Source organism: Prosopis cineraria, unplaced genomic scaffold (genome assembly GCF_029017545.1).
Source record: "Prosopis cineraria cultivar Desert tree isolate PC_DT_omini unplaced genomic scaffold, ASM2901754v1 PC1, whole genome shotgun sequence".
NCBI classification, from domain to species: Eukaryota; Viridiplantae; Streptophyta; class Magnoliopsida; order Fabales; family Fabaceae; genus Prosopis; species Prosopis cineraria.
This window is the reverse complement of record NW_026555332.1, coordinates 46,470,827-46,490,767: the sequence shown is the minus strand read 5'-3', so window position 1 is coordinate 46,490,767 and position 19,941 is coordinate 46,470,827. Positions and strand designations below refer to the sequence as shown.

The 19,941-nt window shown below is 36.5% G+C and overlaps 2 protein-coding genes and 1 pseudogene across 4 annotated transcripts; 2 read left to right on the top strand and 1 right to left on the bottom strand.

Annotated features, from left to right (window-relative positions):
- The first annotated feature begins 1,449 nt into the window (after positions 1-1,449).
- On the top strand, positions 1,450-4,863 carry LOC129313165 (protein IQ-DOMAIN 2-like). Of its 3 annotated transcripts, none has more exons than XM_054956118.1 (6): positions 1,450-1,710; positions 2,242-2,341; positions 2,419-2,730; positions 2,985-3,206; positions 3,337-3,456; positions 3,799-4,863. In XM_054956118.1, the coding sequence occupies exons 2-6, from the start codon at positions 2,267-2,269 to the stop codon at positions 4,495-4,497; spliced, it is 1,428 nt and encodes a 475-aa protein (XP_054812093.1). In that variant the 5' UTR covers positions 1,450-1,710; positions 2,242-2,266; the 3' UTR covers positions 4,498-4,863. The 3 variants fall into 3 exon arrangements, with proteins under 3 accessions (XP_054812093.1, XP_054812110.1, XP_054812101.1); XM_054956135.1 differs by lacking the exon at positions 1,450-1,710 and adding an exon at positions 1,772-2,137; XM_054956126.1 differs by lacking the exon at positions 1,450-1,710 and adding an exon at positions 1,772-2,156.
- Positions 4,864-5,272: 409 nt separating this feature from the next.
- Positions 5,273-10,387, bottom strand: LOC129313157 (uncharacterized; annotated as a pseudogene).
- Positions 10,388-14,091: 3,704 nt separating this feature from the next.
- On the top strand, positions 14,092-15,348 carry LOC129304112 (uncharacterized). The gene has a single exon (XM_054943758.1). It carries the CDS (start codon positions 14,585-14,587, stop codon positions 15,083-15,085), a length of 501 nt encoding a protein of 166 aa, XP_054799733.1. The 5' UTR covers positions 14,092-14,584; the 3' UTR covers positions 15,086-15,348.
- Positions 15,349-19,941: the final 4,593 nt, after the last annotated feature.

Sequence of the window (19,941 nt, the reverse complement as noted above, 5' to 3'; positions counted from 1 at the left end):
AATTATATATTTTTATATTTATTTTTATTAAATACTTTATAATAAATATATAATTATTTATCAATAGGGATGTTTTTTTAAAAAAATAATAATTATATCTTAAATGATTATATTTTTAAACAGATGGAATATATAAAATTGGGAAACGTATAAAATAATTGACTTGTTGATCCATAGTGTCATCAATATTCACAATGTAACGTCCTCCTTAAGATACCTTCATTTTTTTTAATGCCACTTTTCTCATCCACATGTGTTTTCTCGCCTCCTCTTCTGCATTTTGTCCATTTGCAGACCATATTTATTTGTTTAATGCATAATATTCAAAATTTCAAACTTGTGCACGCTCATTCGTTGTCAATTTCAATAATTAATTAAATCACACAGGGCGTCTTCATTGCAAATACTTCTCTTAAAAAAAAAAAAATCAAGAGTAACAGAAAGGGAAACGAATTATGTATACTTTTAATTTTGTGTTTAGTTTCTCTGAATCCTAACCCATCTAAATTTTTCTTTAAAAAAATTTGAGTCTCATGAACATGTTTGTCGCCCACTCCAATCTCTGATGGCCTTTTAAAAAAATTAAGTTTATTTAACATTTAGAAAACATTCTAAACATCTTTTATTCTAATTAAAAAAAACGTTCTATTTAGTATTTATAAAAAATATTCAGTTGCATTTGTATGTCGCCATAATTAAATAAAGTCAGTCATGCCATATTATTTGATCTGATCAAAAATCCCATCACGATTCTATTAATATTTGATTGGCTGGTTCAATGGGACTTTTACCCTCAAAGAAACTGTGGTTTATTCGTTGGACCTTTTTGTCCCTGGCACTGGTACATGGAAAACAGAAAAGACAAGATCAGTCGGCGCTCAGTAGCCAGGTTTATCGGATTGAGCGCACTAATTTCGTCACAAAGTTGCTGTCTCTTGTTTGTTAAGATTCCAAGATTACATCAATGATTCAATTTAACAGCATGAGAGGATTTTCATTGCCGTGTGGACATTAAACCCGCGGGAAAAATTTGAACTCAAGCCAAACTCTCGCGCGGGTTTTATAACTTTTTCCAGGAAAACCCGAAAGAGAAGGTATTTTGTAAAATTAAACATCTCGATTCTCGAGTTAGGTAAGGGTAAAAAAAGGAAAAGAAATGAAAGTGAACAAGAATAAGCTTTTATGAAAAGAGAAAAAAAAGAGAGAGAGAAAAAGAAAAAGAGAATCCACCGTCTCTCTGAGACATCTGCCACACCTCACAAGTTTCCCTGCTTCACTGTGAAACAGTTAAAGAAGGAAGGTGAATAATAATAAAGCCACGCTAGGAGGAGAATGGTCATGGATTGGCAGCACGAAAACCAAAAGGCATGAACACTGTGACTTCTTCTCCTCTTCTTCGTACTTATGTTTGATTCTGTGAAACCGTGGCATCGAGGTTTAAACTTAATGTTAATATGGTGGGGACCACTGTCCACTGTGCAAGACCCAGGTGGTGGGGCCATTAATATCACCCGAACACCAGCTGGTTTTGCTTCCTCTCCTTTTCTCATATATCAAATATATCATGGAAAGCCTCTTGTCAAGATCTGATTTCGTTTCCCTCTGATTTCCACTCCAAATCTTTTTTTGTTTCTTCTGTCCAGAAATGGAGACGGCTCACCTTGGGAAGTGAAGGGTATATTTGAGATCTGACATTTGGTTTTAGCTCAGGTTACCTCCATCTCCATTCCAATCAATTGTAACTCGAGTCTTTAGTTCCGTATTCGATACACTACTGTACTTCGTCATTTTCTTCTCTCTCTGATTCTCTGCTTGCGTTCTTCGATTGGGCATATATTCCTGCCTGCGCTGAAACTTTCTCAATCTCAACAACATGTTGGTGTTTCTAGATTTCACCGCAAGCGTCTCACTTAGCAATGCAGTTAGATAATTCTGAAATTCTCTGTTTCTTTGCTATGAAATTCCGGAAATGAAGATCATTTTTCTTTTTAGTCGGTTATATGTTTGACTCAATGTCAATTCGAAGAACCAGGATCAGAAAACTGTTGTTTAGTCTCCCAAGCGTTATATACATTCCTTTAATGGTCATTACTCGATGAAATTGGTAGGATTACCGCCAGTTATGGATTAGGTTCAGGTTTTTATTCCTCTCACAGGTTTACCTTTTGCTGCTTGAAACTTGAGTTTGTATTGGGTTATCAGGTATGAGATCTTAACATTTAAAATCTATTCTTGATAAAGGATCAAGTCGAGGAATGCCAAGAAGATGGGGAGGAAGGGAAATTGGTTTTCCAATGTGAAGAAAGCTTTCAGCCCCGAGTCAAAGAAGAAGGAAGATCAGGTCTGTTAAATATATATATATAGGTTCATGTTAACTCTGTGAAACAGTTCTGATAGTTTTAGCTTCCACTATCGCAGAAAGCAAGCAAATCGAAGAAGAAATGGTTTGGGAAGCAAAAATTGGAGGCCACCTCAGACTCACACGTGGGTTCTGAGAAAACAGCACGTCCTTCTCTTCATCCTGAAGAAATTAAGTCACATGATGTTGAGAATGAAGCCAGTCAAAGTCATGTTCATGCAGTTGCAACTATTGTGAATGCTGAGAGACCTATTCCTGCGGCTCAGACAGCAGCTGTTGCAGTTCAAGCCCCTAAAATCCCTCGATTTGCCGGTAAATCAAGGGAAGAAGTGGCTACACTAAAGATTCAGACAGCTTTTAGGGGATATCTGGTATGACGATCAATGTAGATCACTCTTCATATGTTTCTTACCCCTCTTCGTTTTGAAAGCTATTTAACTGTAATGAGAGTGAGAGTCATTCCAAAGCATGGGTTTCTTGCATGAAGTTAAACTTTTCTTTTTCTTTGGTTGCTCTCCTAAACTAACCAAGTTTTTGGGAAGTCAGGGGTGTCGAAAAAAGAAATTCTTGTTGATTGAATGTTTAGTCAACTTCTTGAACTGAAATTTCTGTAAAAATCGTTTAGGCAAGAAGAGCATTGCGAGCTTTGAGAGGGCTGGTCAGATTGAGGACACTAATGGAAGGGCCAATTGTAAAACGCCAAGCTACTAGCACTCTTCGTTCTATGCAAACTTTAGCTCGTGTGCAATCTCAGATTCGTTCTAGGAGGATCAGGATGTTCGAGGAGAATCAGGCTCTACAAAGGCAGCTCTTACACAAGCATGCAAAAGAGCTCGAGAGCATGCGGGTCTCTGGGTTTCACTTCTTTGTTTTTCACATGATAATGCATTATCCTTGACATAACACCACCATTTGTCTGGTCTTTAGAATATAAAATTTGGCATGTTTTCAACTTTTGCTGCAAATTTTCATCACAGATTGGAGAGGAATGGGATGATAGCCTGCAATCCAAAGAACAAATTGAAGCAAAGTTGCTACAGAAGTATGAGGCAGCTATGAGAAGAGAAAAGGCGCTGGCTTACGCATTCACTCATCAGGTTCTCTATTTGCTTGTGAATGTATTATAGTCATTATTTTCCTCATAAGCTGAAAAGAAAGAAATGGGAAAAAGGCATGCATAAATGAAACTAACAGGGGGGGGAATAGAAAGGAAAACTGGCTTTGTTATTGGAGTTTGGCAAGCATAAATTTCATGTTATCGATGAAGAGATAATAAGGCCAGATGAAGAGATAATAAGGCCACTTGAGCTGTTAGCATAATCCTATGACCCGCTAAATGAAGGCGCAGGGCCATTCATTTTTGCTTACTTGTCAAGCAAGTACCATATTCAATTCAAATTAACAAATTTTGATTCTTGTGATAAAAATGTCTACAACAGCAAACATGGAAGAATTCATACAGATCTATAAACCCAATGTTCATGGATCCAACTAATCCTTCCTGGGGTTGGAGCTGGCTGGAACGATGGATGGCTGCCCGGACATGGGAGAGCCAAAGCAAAATGGAGAAAGAAATGAACGATGACCATTCATCAGTGAGAAGTTCTAGCCGCAGCATCACCGGTGGAGAAATCAGCAAATCATATGCTCGTTACCAACTCAATTCTGAAAAGCATTCTCCCACAGCAAGCCAAATTCCTGACTCCCCTAGCTTCCGTTTATATTCAACTCCTTCAAAGCCAGCTTCCAGAAAACTGAAGAAGGCCAGCCCAAAGGACAGCTTTGCAATGGATGATGACATTAAAAGTGTGGCCAGTGCGCAGTCAGGGCGGTTCCGGAGGCACTCCATCGGTGGCGCGTCCGTGAGAGACGACGAGAGCCTTGCGAGCTCTCCGGCGGTTCCGAGTTACATGGTGGCAACTCAGTCTGCAAAAGCCAAGTCCAGGACGCAGAGTCCATTGGCAGCTGAGAATGGCACGCCGCAGAAGGCGAAAGATAAAGGATCTTTCGGGACTGCAAAGAAACGGCTTTCTTACCCGCCTTCACCGGCGAGGCCGTGGCGGCATTCAAGTGGGCCCCCAAAGGTAGAAAACAACTTAACTGCAGAAATCACTATGGTTGATGGCGGGGCTGCTTAAATAAATAAGAGGTAAGTTCAAAAGCGAGGTCGTAAAGATTGTGTGCGAGAAATGTTCGTTTGACTCGAGTGTTCCATTTTACTTGGTTTTATAAATTAAATTGTTTGCCGTGTTCTGGGAGGCATTAAAAAGCGTTTTACCTGCTTTTTCCCCCTCTCTTTATATTCTCTCAATATTTGCTCAGATGGAAAATGGTTCTCAGAAGAACAAGTGCCATATCTTCCTCATCATAACAGATCATCGTTATATTTGAAGATCGTGATTTCTCATTCAGACATAAAATGTATATTCCATTTCAGCATCTCATTGGTTTGTATTACTCTGTTTTCGCAAGATATGATTTCTGTGTTTAGATGTTTTGCTGTGTTTCCATCCCCATGTATTTTATTAGAGGGTTGATATTTGGAGGATTGGAGTTTGCGACAAAGAATGACATTTACACGTCTCAAAATCTTATGGTCTAATCTAAACGTATGATGCGAATTACAATTGACACAAGCATATATGATGGAATACTGTCACACTGAAGTAAGATTGCAGCTCTCTCCATTCCACTTCTCCCCATACCAACTGCCTTTTCAGTAGCAGTAACGTGATATACTACTTTTTAGTGTCCAAGGGATGCTCGCTACGCAATATAATAATAAATAGAAAATTGGAAATGATATTCAGTCACTACGTGTCAAACGCAACTGGGGAACTGGCTCCGACTCAAGTGAAACTATACAACGACGACAAACATAACCATGCTGTAAAAGCATTGTACTTCAGCAGATACCAACTAACAAACTTTCTATCGGTGAATATTGATCATTGTAATTCAAAAGTCTACAAATGTCATAATCCTCATAAATCTTCAGCTAAAAGAGGAAGATATTCAGATGGAATTACATTTTAGGGGGTGGGAAAACTCGTTTGTTCTACCCTTATATGCTTTACAACAACATTCGTAGTATGCAGTTAAACGCCAGAGGCAACGACCATCGCTGGAGGATCCAATTTGACAAGTAGGATAATGATTCCCCCACAATAAGTGTTACCCCTTGGACAGAATTCTGCCGCTCAGTTAATGATGATACCAAAAAACATCCTAAACGAGATAACAGATACAACGTAGTATATGGAAATGGGAGTTGAAAAAAAAAACCTTAGTGATATGTTGCTTTTATCTGTGTCTCCAGAAGCTCTTATGATCCAAAGTTTTCGGATTTGCAATGAATATTGTCGTCTTTCAAGCTCCATCAAGCAGAGGAGCAGCCTGTGGTATTTACAATCACAGCCTAAGGAAGCGTGAATCAGTAGCCACGTGTCATTCCATATCCGAAGCAAAAACTGGTAAATCTCCCACGATTGCAGTTTCTTCTTGTTTTTCAAGTGGACCTTGAGGGTTTCCAAAAAGGGTGGAGAATATCTGCCTATGACATTCATCACAGAAAAAGAAATAGGACAAGTGACCTTCATTAGGAAGTTTATGGATGACTGCCTCCGGCAAAACTCGTCCTATGTATTCCGCCATTGATGGTGGGACCACCCTATCATCCGATCCCTGTTCAGAATTGAAAAGGAAAGCATACGAGAACAAAATTAGACATCAAGATGAACTCGTTCTCTATAGGAAAAATTTAGGTTAGAAGAAACAGCACTACCCAAGAAAATATGAGTTCATACCTGCCATATGTTTATAGGGCCAAGAAATCCTGCTAATTCACATTCTGCCTGACTGTACATAGACTTCAACCAAAGAAGCAAGCCTCCTGTTCGGCACTTCTTATGCACCTGGAGCTCCGTTAAATCAAATCCCCAATTTGTTACCTGCAGAACAGCTTCCTCTATAAACGGTTGTGTGTTTCCCTGGCGTACTGACTCCTCCACGTTCCGTTGCCAAAATTCTTCAAATGCTGGCTCTTCTATCAGAATTTCATCCTGAACATGCCAAGATGTTAATTTAACAGATCATCACGGAATCGCTTGCCTTTTATCAATGAAAGCTGAAGAAAACTAAGAAAATCTTTACTGGGCATTGTGTTTTAATTCCTATTTTTAAATCAGCTTCACTATCATGCTCAGAGATCCGTTTCAGAGGCAAGATTAGAAGAAAGTAACAAGGGCCAAAATTTTGGATGGATTCTAATATTTGCAGTCCGATGCACGTCAATGAAGCCACTGGATTCTATACGCAAGCCATAAGAACGATGATATTATTTATAATATGAAGATACCCTGGCGCACAATTACTCATCCCCTCATAATACCAAAGATTAAACAAAATGAGTCTATAGCTATCACTTTCCGTAGCTTATGTTTATTAGATAAAGCAAATTTCTAAAGAGTTGTCATGTTAGGATCTGCATATTTTAACCAGCTATGGACAGACTTTTCCACATACAAGTTGAGATTTACTTCCATTCTACATCCAACTGTTAAAGCAAATGAGTATTTTAGTCAATCATGTGTTACGGTGGGCAGACAACAGCCAAAGATTGATGAATCCAGTTGCTTCCAGTTGGCATGAATTCACAACCATTATCGATAAATCTAAAACACTATATCGATTTTAAAATTATACCGTTCAAAGATTGACATATTCACCTTCTTTCCCAATGAAAAGGACAACTGCTTATCAATCTTATCATGCTTTCCTGACAAGAAGCTTTTCCTATAGAAAAAAGAGAGAAGTTTTGGAAATCTACGAGCCAGTGAATACATGAACTTCCTCCTTGGCAACCATTTCTCCCAAGTTCTTTTGATCTCATTCTTACTCATACGTGGCTCAAATGGATTGATCATGGGAGCTAACATAGCTGCACCTGCAATTTCAGGTAATATCACAAACAACATCAGACTCTAAAATATTTCCTTTCATTTATGCAGAGATCATGGGGAGTAGAAAAGGAATAAACAAGTTTAACATAACTTACATTGCTATATACTCCAAAATTATTCTCAACAAATATTTGCATTAAGCTGTATGAATGGAGATAAAACTAATATCATAATTGGCACTCACATTGCATATTGCCCAAAAGTTATACCACCAAAGTCTGTGGTTAAGTCTCGAATTAAGCTCAAAGAATTTAAAAGCTCCGAAAGCAACCTTAAATCCATGACGGGAAACATGGACTTCCAGATGCTGAACATATAATAAGCTTTTAACTAGAACCCAGACACGAAGCATCATATTGTTGAATACCTGCAATTCTGTCGGGAATATATCTGAGTGAAGCCCAAGCATGAATGCATCCACTTGAGTGGCACAGTACCCAGAATTTGTCACTAACATTGACAGCGTTGATTAGATGCAGCAAATCCATAGCTGAGGAGTTAAGATTTCTCTTAGGATGAGGATCACTCTCCCCAAAACCAGGAAGATCATATGTGACTAAACGTATACCATACTCTTCAAGCAGTGAAGTTTTAGCACCAGGTATACCTTCCATTGGAAAAGAAACAACAACAAATCAGATAGTAGGCAGAGCTTCGTATCTCTTGCTATTTCTGGTCAGAATATGATAGAGATTATGAATACCAATCCTGAAAATAAAAAATTCTGACAACTCACCCGCCAGTCTGGAAGAAAGAAAAGCGTGTGGAGCAACAAGGGAAAATCTAGCTTTATCAGCAAGAACACCTTGCTCATCATAAGCCATGTATCTACCATCAGGAAGAAGTATTCGCCTAGCACTAGGAGGATGCATGCGCACCTTTACCACTGGGGCTACAGAGTCACGGTTGGGATCCACACTAATAGCTGCAAATTGCTTGTAAAGGTCAGTAAATTTCATACCAAACCAACATCATCAGGCAGAAATCATTCATAAACAATTATAGTAGTTTCTCTGGAATCTAATAAAACTCACATAATAAGTGTTTGAAATAGCATTGACAGAGAAAACAAAATCAAGGAAAAAACAAGAAAAAATGCACCTAGTTCATGGAGGCGCATGGATATAAAATCAAGGTTTATAATTACCAAAAATTACCGAAAACTGAAAAAAATGATGAAAGTAACAATGTGAGAATTTTTCTGTTACTTCATTAATAAAAATCAATAATCTCCTATTCGGTTGTAAAGACTCTTAATGAGTGAAGCCCACACTGATGAACAGCACAAATACGCTGTGTCTGAAGGGACATGAACAATAAATGACTCATAGTAAATTCATGTACTATAAGTTATGTGGTATAATCCAAATTTATTATCAGTATTCACTAGCACATGAATAATTTTTTCCCCTAAGATTTTAACCCACGGTTGCAATTCGGTTCAGAAGACCGTATTTTTAAATGTAATAACTTCAACATAATCTCAAGTTTTTCTATGAAATGCGGCTTGTCGATCAGTGATAATCGTAGAATCTGATAAACGGTGATCATTTTAATTTTCAAACATGAAAATGATGCCTCGCAGCGATATCATAATGTCGGAGAACTAGACTTGCTCTATGTTATGGAAGTCTTTCCAAGAGGAAGTTCCGAATTTCATTGTTCAATCAATATTTCCAAAAACACCAGTAAACCTGTGTCATGAAAAAAATGGGGCAGTGACGAGGGCTTGTGCCAGCTCTCCCTCTTTTATAAGGTATAGCAATTTAATACGACCTATCTAAAAAAAAATGTTGAAGAAAGGAAACTCTACAACAAATAAATTAACGTGAGAGTAAACAGACGGGGTAGTTAATTAAGTAACCTGCGAGTGCAAGAATGAAAACGAAGAACACGACCGACCAAGCTTGAAACGGATCCCGATCCTCGGGCAAAAAAGCATTCAGAAACCTTAAACTCTTTGAAGCCTTAGCACAAGGCCCTCGTAGCTTTCTCACTACATACGAGTTCTCGTTCAAGAAATTCTGTTGCACAATATCCCTACAACCTCTAGCAAATTCCATAGTATCTCACACCAAGCCATCATAAAACCCATGGCCTGATCCTTGAAGCTCTCCCCCGATCCCTCCGATTCCAACGTCAGCGATTCAGGGGGCACATACCCCGATCTTCTCGTCTCAAATGGCGTCGTGGAGGATTCCATCGGATCTCCGGTATAACGGACGTCAGAGCTGTCCAGAAGACTCGACAGCCCGTCTCTCCACGAGTCTACTTCCACCATTTACCCTCAAAAATAACAGTCACAACTAGCTCAGACCTCAGTAACAGGTGAAATCCCCCGCTTCGGCAGCACTTTCATAATCAGGAATTAATGGAAACGGAGAAGGTCACTTCTGATGTTTATATATAAAAATGAAATGACCCTGAGTGACGATAATGGCCAGCCAGAACAAAACAGAACCGAAATGTAATTTTTTTACAAGCGTGATCTTGAAGCTACATTTTCCAATTAAAAAATTCCGACCAGTATTCAAAATGAACCTAAAAAATTTAAAAGGAAATTCATTTAACAATTTAACAGACAATTTTAAAAAAAATAAGAAGAAGGGGGCAAAAAGGGCCGGGAAGAAGAAAGGAAAGATAAAATGCTGTGTGCGCTGAGCAGGAAGCCTCTTTCCCTTACCGACGCTGAAAACTTGCGCTCCAGCGAAAAGTGAAAAACTATGTGGTATTACGGTATCACGTGATCTATCCTCTAATTCAATTCTGATTTTCTTCAAAACAGAGAACAATGGCCTGCTTAACCCCAAGTCTAGTTGCTATTATTACACTAAAGCTTTCGTTAGCAGAGAAAGGAAGAGCGAGTAATGATAGGTAGAAGGTAACAACATGTGGACACGTCAGCCTTATACGGCTCCCAACTTAAGCCTGGCTCGCTACTAAATCAGAGCGTGTCTGATCCGACAGGCCCGTGGAAATCGGTTACCTGTACTTGTCGGTCTAGTGCAGTGCCCGTCACTGAAACCTCGACGCTAAGCGATTAGAGCGACGAGGCCCCATCCCATGTGAGTCGCACAATATCCATGACCATTTTCTACTTTTTCGCACAAGAAAAAATGCAAGTCGTAGCTTTAATTTTGAGTGCACAAGTCAGGACATTACCCAAATGCAAATTCAAGCAGCTAGTTGAGCAAGAAGTTGATTATAGAATGCCAATCGCGTCACGCTTAAAAAAGTTATGGTAGTGGCATATAACATGAGCTACGAGGGGATTTTGCTTTTGGTTGGTGACGTGTTCTCAAAATGGTGGCCGTTCGAAGAGGTTGGAATGGACGTCAGATGGTGATGAAGCGGTGACGTTGAAATCTCTGATTGGCCTCACCAACACAGGGTGGTCCTGAGCCCTCACCCGCAGTGGCTTGCGAAAAGCAAAAAAAGCACGGGAAAGTAGAAAGGGGAAAGGGGCGCGGAGGTGGTCCGTGGGAATAAAAACTTAAGCCTATTTGGCAATTTTAATAATAATTTTCTGTTCTTTAAAATAAAAGGATATGTTTGATAACATATTTTAAAAAGCATTTTAAAAAATTGAAATATTATTTTGAAGAGAACAAAATAAAAATAACTTTTAAGTGTTATGAAAAAAATTATTTTATTATTATTTTATTCTCAAAACATGTTTTATAAAATATTAATTTTTAAAATAAAAAAATAAAAAATATGTTAAATAGCCCCTTAATCTTGAATTCCTCCTCCCGGTCGTCACGTTGGTTCGGGTCAAATCAGGACATCTATGTAGTCGTGTCGCGTGAAGGATTGCACCGTTGTCCGCTTCGGATCGCCAAATATTCCTATTCCCGACTAAATTTATTAATTAAAATTGGGTATCAACATTTATCCCTGGTCTTCCAGAGAGAAATTTTCAGGCACCTTGTTTCGCGAGGAAGGACTAATGAGGTCCAATCCAGGTGAAAGAGGTACCTGATTTTGAGCCCATTTTGGTCATCCATTTTTAATGATTTAAATTTACTTGCATTAAAAATATTAAGAAAACCATATATTCTAGGTAATGAAAGAGGGATATTACAAATGTAGAGTATCCAGACGTGGGGGTTCTGCAAGTGGAAGGGTGGAGAATATTTTTGAGCAATGGATGTCATTGTCTAGAGAGCGAGGGGAATACAGGGAAAAGCAAGAGCACATGGCGTGTTGGTGGGTGCGAATACGCTGACGGCGACAGGAAAATCAAAGAGAGAGCCATCTTCCACGTCTTCTTTTTTTGATAAATATCTTCCACGTCTTCTTCGCCTTCTTCATTTTCGCGCACGAACAGGGCCATGAATCATGGCTGACCCTTGGAACGAGAGAATCTGTATTATATATTTAAATTTTCTCATGCATCACAAATAAATAAACTAGTGTGGCATGATATTTCAATATTCAGCTTGGTCTTGTTTGTAAGGTCATCTTATTGGTCCTTCGCGTAAGACCTTCTATAAAATTTAATAAGGCTTTTATAATTAATATCTAAAAAATATCCTCTCTCTCTCTCTCTCTCTCTCTCTATACTGGTTTTTCGTCCTATAATCCCAGTGAGATATATCAATCAAATAGCAATTTTGAAAAGTTGTATAAGATTTTAACTTCTAATTAATTTTCTTAACAACGAGAAAGTGGTTAACAATATTACGAAAATGAGTTGGGGGTGTACCTTGTGTAATCCACTAGCTTGCCCACCCTGATGGTTTATCACTTTGCCAAGGTTGATTTTGCACGTGTATGTGATTACGTCAATATTAATGTGTGAGTAGAATCGACATTCTAACACTGGTTAAATATTAGCAGAGCACCTCCCTTTTTTGCACGACGACAACGAAATTAATTAATATCAGAAAAAAGAGCGAGGTTCCTACATCCCATGGGTGGTTAATTTGCCAAGAACGGTATTCGAGCTACATTGATTCACTCGATGGGTAAGGTATTCTACACCTCCATTCCCTTATCAGAAAATGTTATCCTAAATGACAGACTAATTTTACATGATGAATTTCTTGATTTTCTCGATAAAGCTAGTAAGAGGGAAATATTGAGAATGTTCGTTATAAATAAGATTAATTACTTCAAATGCGTCATAATAAACATTGACTTTAAGATATTGTTCATCCCAACAAAATTCAAGCCCCCTTAAAGATACCTGAAAGCTTAGTTGCAATGTTGGTTAAAATGAAACACGTTTAATGAAGCCCAATTACACATGCCCCCCGTGCATCTCAAATAAAAACTTCCAATAGCTCCTAGCAATTCTGTTGAGATTAACCAACGGATGTTTAATCTAACCTATCTTGATTGAGGTGTGAAATATCTAGACGGGATGTCTCCTCGGCTTAAGGTCGAAGTATTAATCCTAGCTTCCAAGTTAACGTTGTTGACAATGTTTTAAAAACTACGCAAACTAGTCAGCCCAACTAGTTAAAGTATTGGTAGGATAGTATAACAACTCAATTTTCTTTGAAAAGATTGTCTAGAAGGCTGAGCTAGGAATCGTTATTAAACTGAGGTTAAGCTAGCTAGTTGAATTAGTCTTTGCTTTTTTTTAAAAAAAAATTATATTTAAAAATTAAATGACAACATTGAGAGAGCTTAATTTGAATCTAAATTGTAAATCATCAATCAATATATATTTTTAATAATTTACAAGGCAGATACACATTTTTTAAATAATTTTATATTTATATTTTTATACACAAATATAATATTACTTTTATTTATTTGTATCATCATTTCGCCCACCGGTTTAATCAGTCAAATCGTGAGATCCATAAACTGCTAGTTTTTTTTTTTTTTTTCAGTTCACGATCTGGTCCAACTTTTAAGGAACTAGTTTTTTGATCAAGGAGCAGGTTCCTCATTTCTTCCCCCTTTCCTGGCAACTCCGGATGAACATTGTCATAGTTTGCCACGTACCGTAAAACCATAGTAAATGTTATGCGGTGTGCGGTGCTAGCGCTGCCATTCTCATGTTTTCTGATAACTGTGGCCACTTCATTTTTTTCTTCGGCAGGACGATGGGTGTGACTCCTTCCTTATCCTCGAAAACCTGATTCAGTGAAATTTCATATCATTTCCCCAGGTACTTCTGTTGTTGACTTTAAGAACCAACCATATTTAAAAGGATTGTCTAATCGACTTGATTGTTCCATTATGGGCGATTTAGCCATTTCTTATTGATTTTTACCCTGTCCATTTTGACGTTTAGTCAAGTCAAATTAATGAGTGATGCACCGTACAAAATCAAACCAACGAGGGACGAATTTCTCTTTGAACCCAACCTACGAGAGAATTGGCCAAAAAGCCCTACGGGATAACAAATTGGCGTACTGTCCTGTGACGTCGGGTTGGGCCAACATAAGCAAATGTCAGGCCGGACTAGTCAACAAGCGGGCATTCTAATTTCTAAACAAGAAAACTCAGTCCACCCCACGAGGTTCCTCTCTCTCTCTCTCTCTCTCTCTCTTTTCATGAATATTAATGGTGACATGGTTGATTAATGAGTGGTTGGCCAGAAAAAGATCAGTGTAAACCATGTCACTTTACGCACTATTTTTTTTGGCCAGTGGTTGGCCAGAAAAAAGATCAGTGCGTAACTGGCCAACCACACATTAATCGAATTTAGATATTTTTATTTCCAAGCGTTTACCGCACGCAATTAATCGAATTTAGATGATATACCAAGCGTTTATTATTTGCACAACAAAGTGGCGGCTAAGTTTAATGCACAAGAAAAACGGAGTAAAAACGGAATCACGCTGCGAGACCCATGATGCCCGAAGAAATCCTCAAGAAAATTCCCGCAATTACCGCGCCAAAATATGCAAGTTTCCAATTCAAAAGCGATCCCATTGAAGTGAACAAAATTAGCCAAAAATCTTGCCCTGCTCATTCCTGCACGAAGCCATTCGTGAGAGAAAATTGACAATGACCGAAAAATGCTTAATAGCAGCCTCATTAGCAGCTCTGGTTTTTCATCCTAGATCGTCCGTCAAGTGTTTCAAACCCAAACCTGATCCTGACAGCACCATTAGTACTACCCAACGAAAGCATAAACCAGCCAAGAAAAAACACAACACCCCACCCAAGCCTCCTTGCAAGCAATCCAAACCTAAAGCTGAAGCCCCTGCTACCTCTTCTATCGCAAGAAATTGTTTCACGTTCTAACCAACTCACAGAGCTCCTGGAAGGGGATTGGCCTGTTGATATTGTGGCAGCCATGTTTCGTGCTGGGTGGCCTCTCGAGGAAACGGTAGTGATAAAGAAAATACTCAAGGTCAATCACTCTCCGGATCTTCTCGCCAAATTTGAAGAATACAGAGAGGGAGTGAAGTCGAAGTCAGGGACAATCTGTGAATCCGAGAGAACCCATAAACTGGTGGTCGATGGGAATGAACTCGTGCGGTTTCAGGGTGCGCTTATCACTTGTTCTTTGGGGAGAAACAGTGCATCTCTGGGCATTTGCTCGAACAGATGGTGTGCGGTTTGTAGGATGGTGAGCTCTACGTTGCCGGTGAAGGACGTTTCCGTGACGTTACATGAAAATAGTTGGAGGGCACACGGGAAGATAGGTGGAGGCTCTGCAGGAGATTGGGTCTCCGCGAGAACTGCCTCTGTATTATGCAGAGTGATTGCGGGGCGGATTGCCAATTTCCATGAACTTGGGGTCACAAATGCAAAGGAGGGGGTTTTGATTCAGTGGTATCTCAACCCGGTGTGAATCAGAGGTGTCAGAGGAACTCGTGGCTTTGAATCAGAGAGCAATCCTTCCCTGTTTTGTTGTCATATACAGAGCCAGTCGATCCGTAGATTGCAGGACAAGGTGGTGATTCGGTGCTTGACATTTTAATTGAAGATTTATTGTCATTTCTTGATTAGTAGCCGCCTAGCTGGGAATGCAAGGAGATTATCGCAAAAAAATAAGTAAACTTTCTGGAGACCTCTTATTCGAGATAATATTAGAATGCAGTTTCGTATGAAAAAGTTTTTTTTTTTTGGACCGAATTCTTGCTAAAAGGATGCGTTTTCATCCCAACATTTTTTCCGAGTAAATGCATTTGATTCTGGAACTTTCAAAATCAAAGGAAAATTTTTGACGCGTGCTGTATAAACTGTGAGAATAAGAGCCTATTTGATTTTTTTATTTTTATTTTAAAAACTATTTTACAATACAGTCTTTCAATTATTCTTTAAAACAAAACAAATGAAAATACGTTTGGTTATATTAATTTTAAAAATAGTTTTAGAATTAAAAAATAGATGGATAGTAATTGTTATAAACAATTACTAATAATTTATGATAAAAATTAATTAATTTAATGTAATTTTCAATAATCAAATGTAATGGATTTAAAAAATAAAATCAAAATAGCTTGAAGTTATTTCTATTTTTTATTTTTAAAATAAAAAATAAAAACAGTTTCAAAAATAATTAAAGTAAAAAAACTGATTCAAGTTTTTAAATTTTTTATTTTTAAAAATAAAAAAAAACAATTTACTTTCTCCGTTAAAAAATGTAAGACATTTTTTGAGAAGTTGGATATTTAAAAAGGCAAGGTATTTTTAATTTTTTAATGTACAATCATTATCCTTTTTTAAAAAACACCTATTAATCATGACTTTATATTTATTATAAGGTGTTTAATAAAATTAAATATAAAAATATAAAATTAATTTAAAAATAAGTAACTATTTTATTAAAGATAAAATTTTATTAAAAATATTTTATATTTTTAAATGAAAGAGAATGATAGATATCCCGACGCTAACAAACGAGATGTCTTCATTAAAATTTTATAACTAAAAAACTTTGTTTGGATTAAAAAATAGGATAGATAAAATATCAGGAGAGTTGATATGAAAGCTTCCTAATATTCCCTCCAATTTTCTGCCGGTCCAAATAAGGGTAAATATTTTTTCACGCTAAAAATCAAGTAGCTAATTTATACGCTCGAATAAAAAACTAATTTAATTATTTAAAAAAATTAATCATTTAATCCTTACAGTTTTAATCTAGTTGTAACTCAATTCTTAAACTTTGACTCGTTATAACTTAGTTCCTGAAATTTTAGCTTGGTTGTAAATCAGTCTCTAAACTTTGCCTTTCACAATTTAGTTTTTAAAGTTTTAACCTTTTAAATATTAGTCCTCATATTTAAAAAATAAAATTTAAAAATTTAAAAAATTTAAAAATTTTAATATTTATAAATATTAAAAGGGTTTAGTGATTTAAGATATTAGTAATAAATTTTAAAATATTTTTAATTTTTATAATTTTATTTTTTAAAGTATAGAGACTGATATTTAAGAGGTTGAAACTTCAGGAACTAAATTATAAGAGGCAAAGTTTAAGAATTAATTTACAACTAAGTCAAAACTTCAGAGACTGAATTATAACTGAGTCAAAACTATATGAACTAAATAATTAATTTTTTCTTTAAAAAAAAAAGATTACTTTTCTTTTTCTTTTTATGTTACACCTGAACGCTTTGATTTAGGATACGTCGCGAGTGTTGCGACATCATGTTACGCGTCGTAATAGCAGCTTAGGTTTCTTTGTTTGTTTTGGCCGATCCTGTTATTTCTGGGTCCGTGATCCTTACTTTTCACCGAAAAACAGATTATACGGTACATCGGATAACGAGTGGGAAGCGCCATATTGATCAAAATGAAAAGATAACTAAGAAGCACAATTTGCCAGCACTATCACGCACACTTGGCGTTGTTGGAACAAGTTGTCCCATTCCGGATGTGGTTAGTTGATTTTCGCTTGAAGTGAAATCATCAAGCGCACCCAAAGCACGCCGCTCATTCATTACGTTCCTTCCTTCCTTGCATTGTACACAAAGCAAAGCCCTTCCAAATCACCCCTACAAAAGCACTATCCCTCTTTTCTTTTGCCTCATTCACGTGACCATCACGTGCTGGGTGGCTTGCATGGTTTGGGTTTGATGCCACGAATGGAAAAGCACGCAAGAGCATCCATTATTATTTTTGTTAAGGTCCGATCCATTGAAATGGGTCGCATTAAACCTGGCGTTTTAGTTCAGCCAAAGTGCGAATTCCCAAGCATGTTTTTGGATTCCGCTGCGTTGGGATTAACTAGGTGAAATTGAGCAGTGCTTACTATAAATTAGTATATTTCTCGAAACCTTGCCCTAATTTTATTACTATTCGTATTAGTAGTATTCTTTTTATGGAATAAATACAAGGATCGGAAGATTCTCGCCTTCTTGCCTACGTTCGTCTACGCGTGTGCAACTAACTGGACGAGTTTCTCTTTTGGATTGTTTGGTAGGTGCTCACTGCCTTTCTTTCTACCAGCGGTAGTGGACGTTGTTCCGCTTAATTTTTTTGTTGAGCTAAATGATATCTCATAGTCTCACACCAGCACACTCCCTCAATTTTTATACACAAAAGAAAAAAAACTGTATCAATAGTTTAAAAAAATTAATTAATCATAATAATTATGTCTAAAAATAAAAAAAGTTGAACTAAAATATCCTATATTAATCAACATAAGCATGCATTAATTATTTTTATTAATGTAAATTATGAGGGGTGATTTAGAAAATATGTAATAAATATTTAATGAAATATGTAACTTTATTTATATAAAAAATAATTAAAAAATAATAGTTTTTTATAAATAAAAATGAAGTAGCAACGCATGAGATTTGGCGACATTTAATAAATTTGCATTTGCACGGTTATACAATAGGAAATATTGACAAATTTATTTTTTAAATATAAAAAACCTTAAAAGTATAAAATATCTTCTTACCTGCCTGTCCATGGGTAAGTTGAGTTTCGGAGATTGCGCAGTGTCGGTGCAAACCTTCAGGGGAGGTATTTACCGACCATTTCACCAAGAAAATTTTTACATTAAAAATGAAACTCGATCTTACAAATATAAAAATTATAAATCAAGTCCTTGATAAAAACGGATTTATTGGTAGCCTGTGATATTTTTATCTCACAGAAATTAGAAACTTTCTCTTATTCGTCTAGCCCGCTGACCCAACACCAAGCACTCTGAGCTAACAGTGACAAGAGAAGACTGCTATGGGCAGGAATCGACGTAGCACTTGGTTTGATAAGGTCATCGCTCACATTCTCACGAAGGCCTTGTGTGGTCCTTGGTGGGGGCTTTCTGCTGCATTATTTCAAGCATTCAATATATCAATACACATAGTACATGTATATGCATGCATATAATTGCGAATAAAGACGCTAACAGTTTATTTTCTTTCTCCAAGCCTAACGTTTAACATACATATAGAACGTTGAACGTGGTTCTACAGTGAATATCCAAACATTTTCCAGAAATGCATGCCAAGCTTATAATGTATTCAAGTCCCTAGCTCTCGTGCTTCCTGAAAGCAATTTGACTGAAAAACGCAAAAAGCGTTCACACCTGCGTTCTTTCTTGTGAAACACAAGTTCAATTTTTATCTTATGGTAACATTTAGGTTAGCAAATTAACTTCAAATTTTAATAATAATTTAAACAATTCAATGCTAACCCGGTCAAATATCAAACTCAAGACATTTAAGCTATTTAAAATACTGGCAATAATTAAATCCTCAATCAAGGAAAATTATATGTGATTCATTTTTGATAGAAATGAACAATACTCATCATTTCAAATTTTGGTTTTTTTATTTTAATATTATATACCACAAAATTTTATGCATTAAAATACGATAAAAATAAAAAATTACTCTGACAGTATGAGCATTACAGATAATTATTATATTATTTGTATATTTCTTGTTCAGCTTTATGCCAATTGCCAATTATGCTCGCTGCATAAACACTGACTTTGTTCTTTATAGATCTTTCCTGGATATCTATGCCGAGCAATGTGCTCTTAACATGTCTTTAGTCCGATTTTTTTCCAAGCTTAGACCTCTTGTAATTCAAAAAAAAACAAAAAGAATTCAGAAAATAAAAAATTCATAAAAAATAATACTGAGGTCGAAGACAGTTCCGCCGTGCGCTGTGTGCAAATCTTCCCTGTATGTATATATGCGGAGCATATAACTGTTAATGTTAATCTACAGTTGATTGAATAGTCACGATTTTTAAATAAATATTTTGCATGTTGAAAAATCATGCGAGGGCCACAATGAAGAAATAAACGTGAGACTCATGATAAAAAAACAATAATAGATATAAGATTTATAGTAAAAATAATATATATGTTGCATGGTATTGGTTGATTGAATTACACACACACACAGGATAATAAATTGGAGATTACATACAAAGCTAAATAGAAAAATATAAAATAAATTGTTTCATTGTTTGAAATTTAATTTATATAGCATGTGAGAATAATATATCTAAAATAATATATTTCTTGTGCATGTAAATATTTAGTTAAAAGAATACTTTTTGCTACACTATATTCCCTCAATTAAAAAATATAAAACATTTTTTAAAAAGTTAAATCTTTAAAAATATAAGACATTTTTATAATATATTTTCTAATAATCGATTGGGTTACTAATAAAAAGCCTCTTATTACTTGAGCATATATAATGCTATCCCAGGCTTCTGCTATTTCTATAC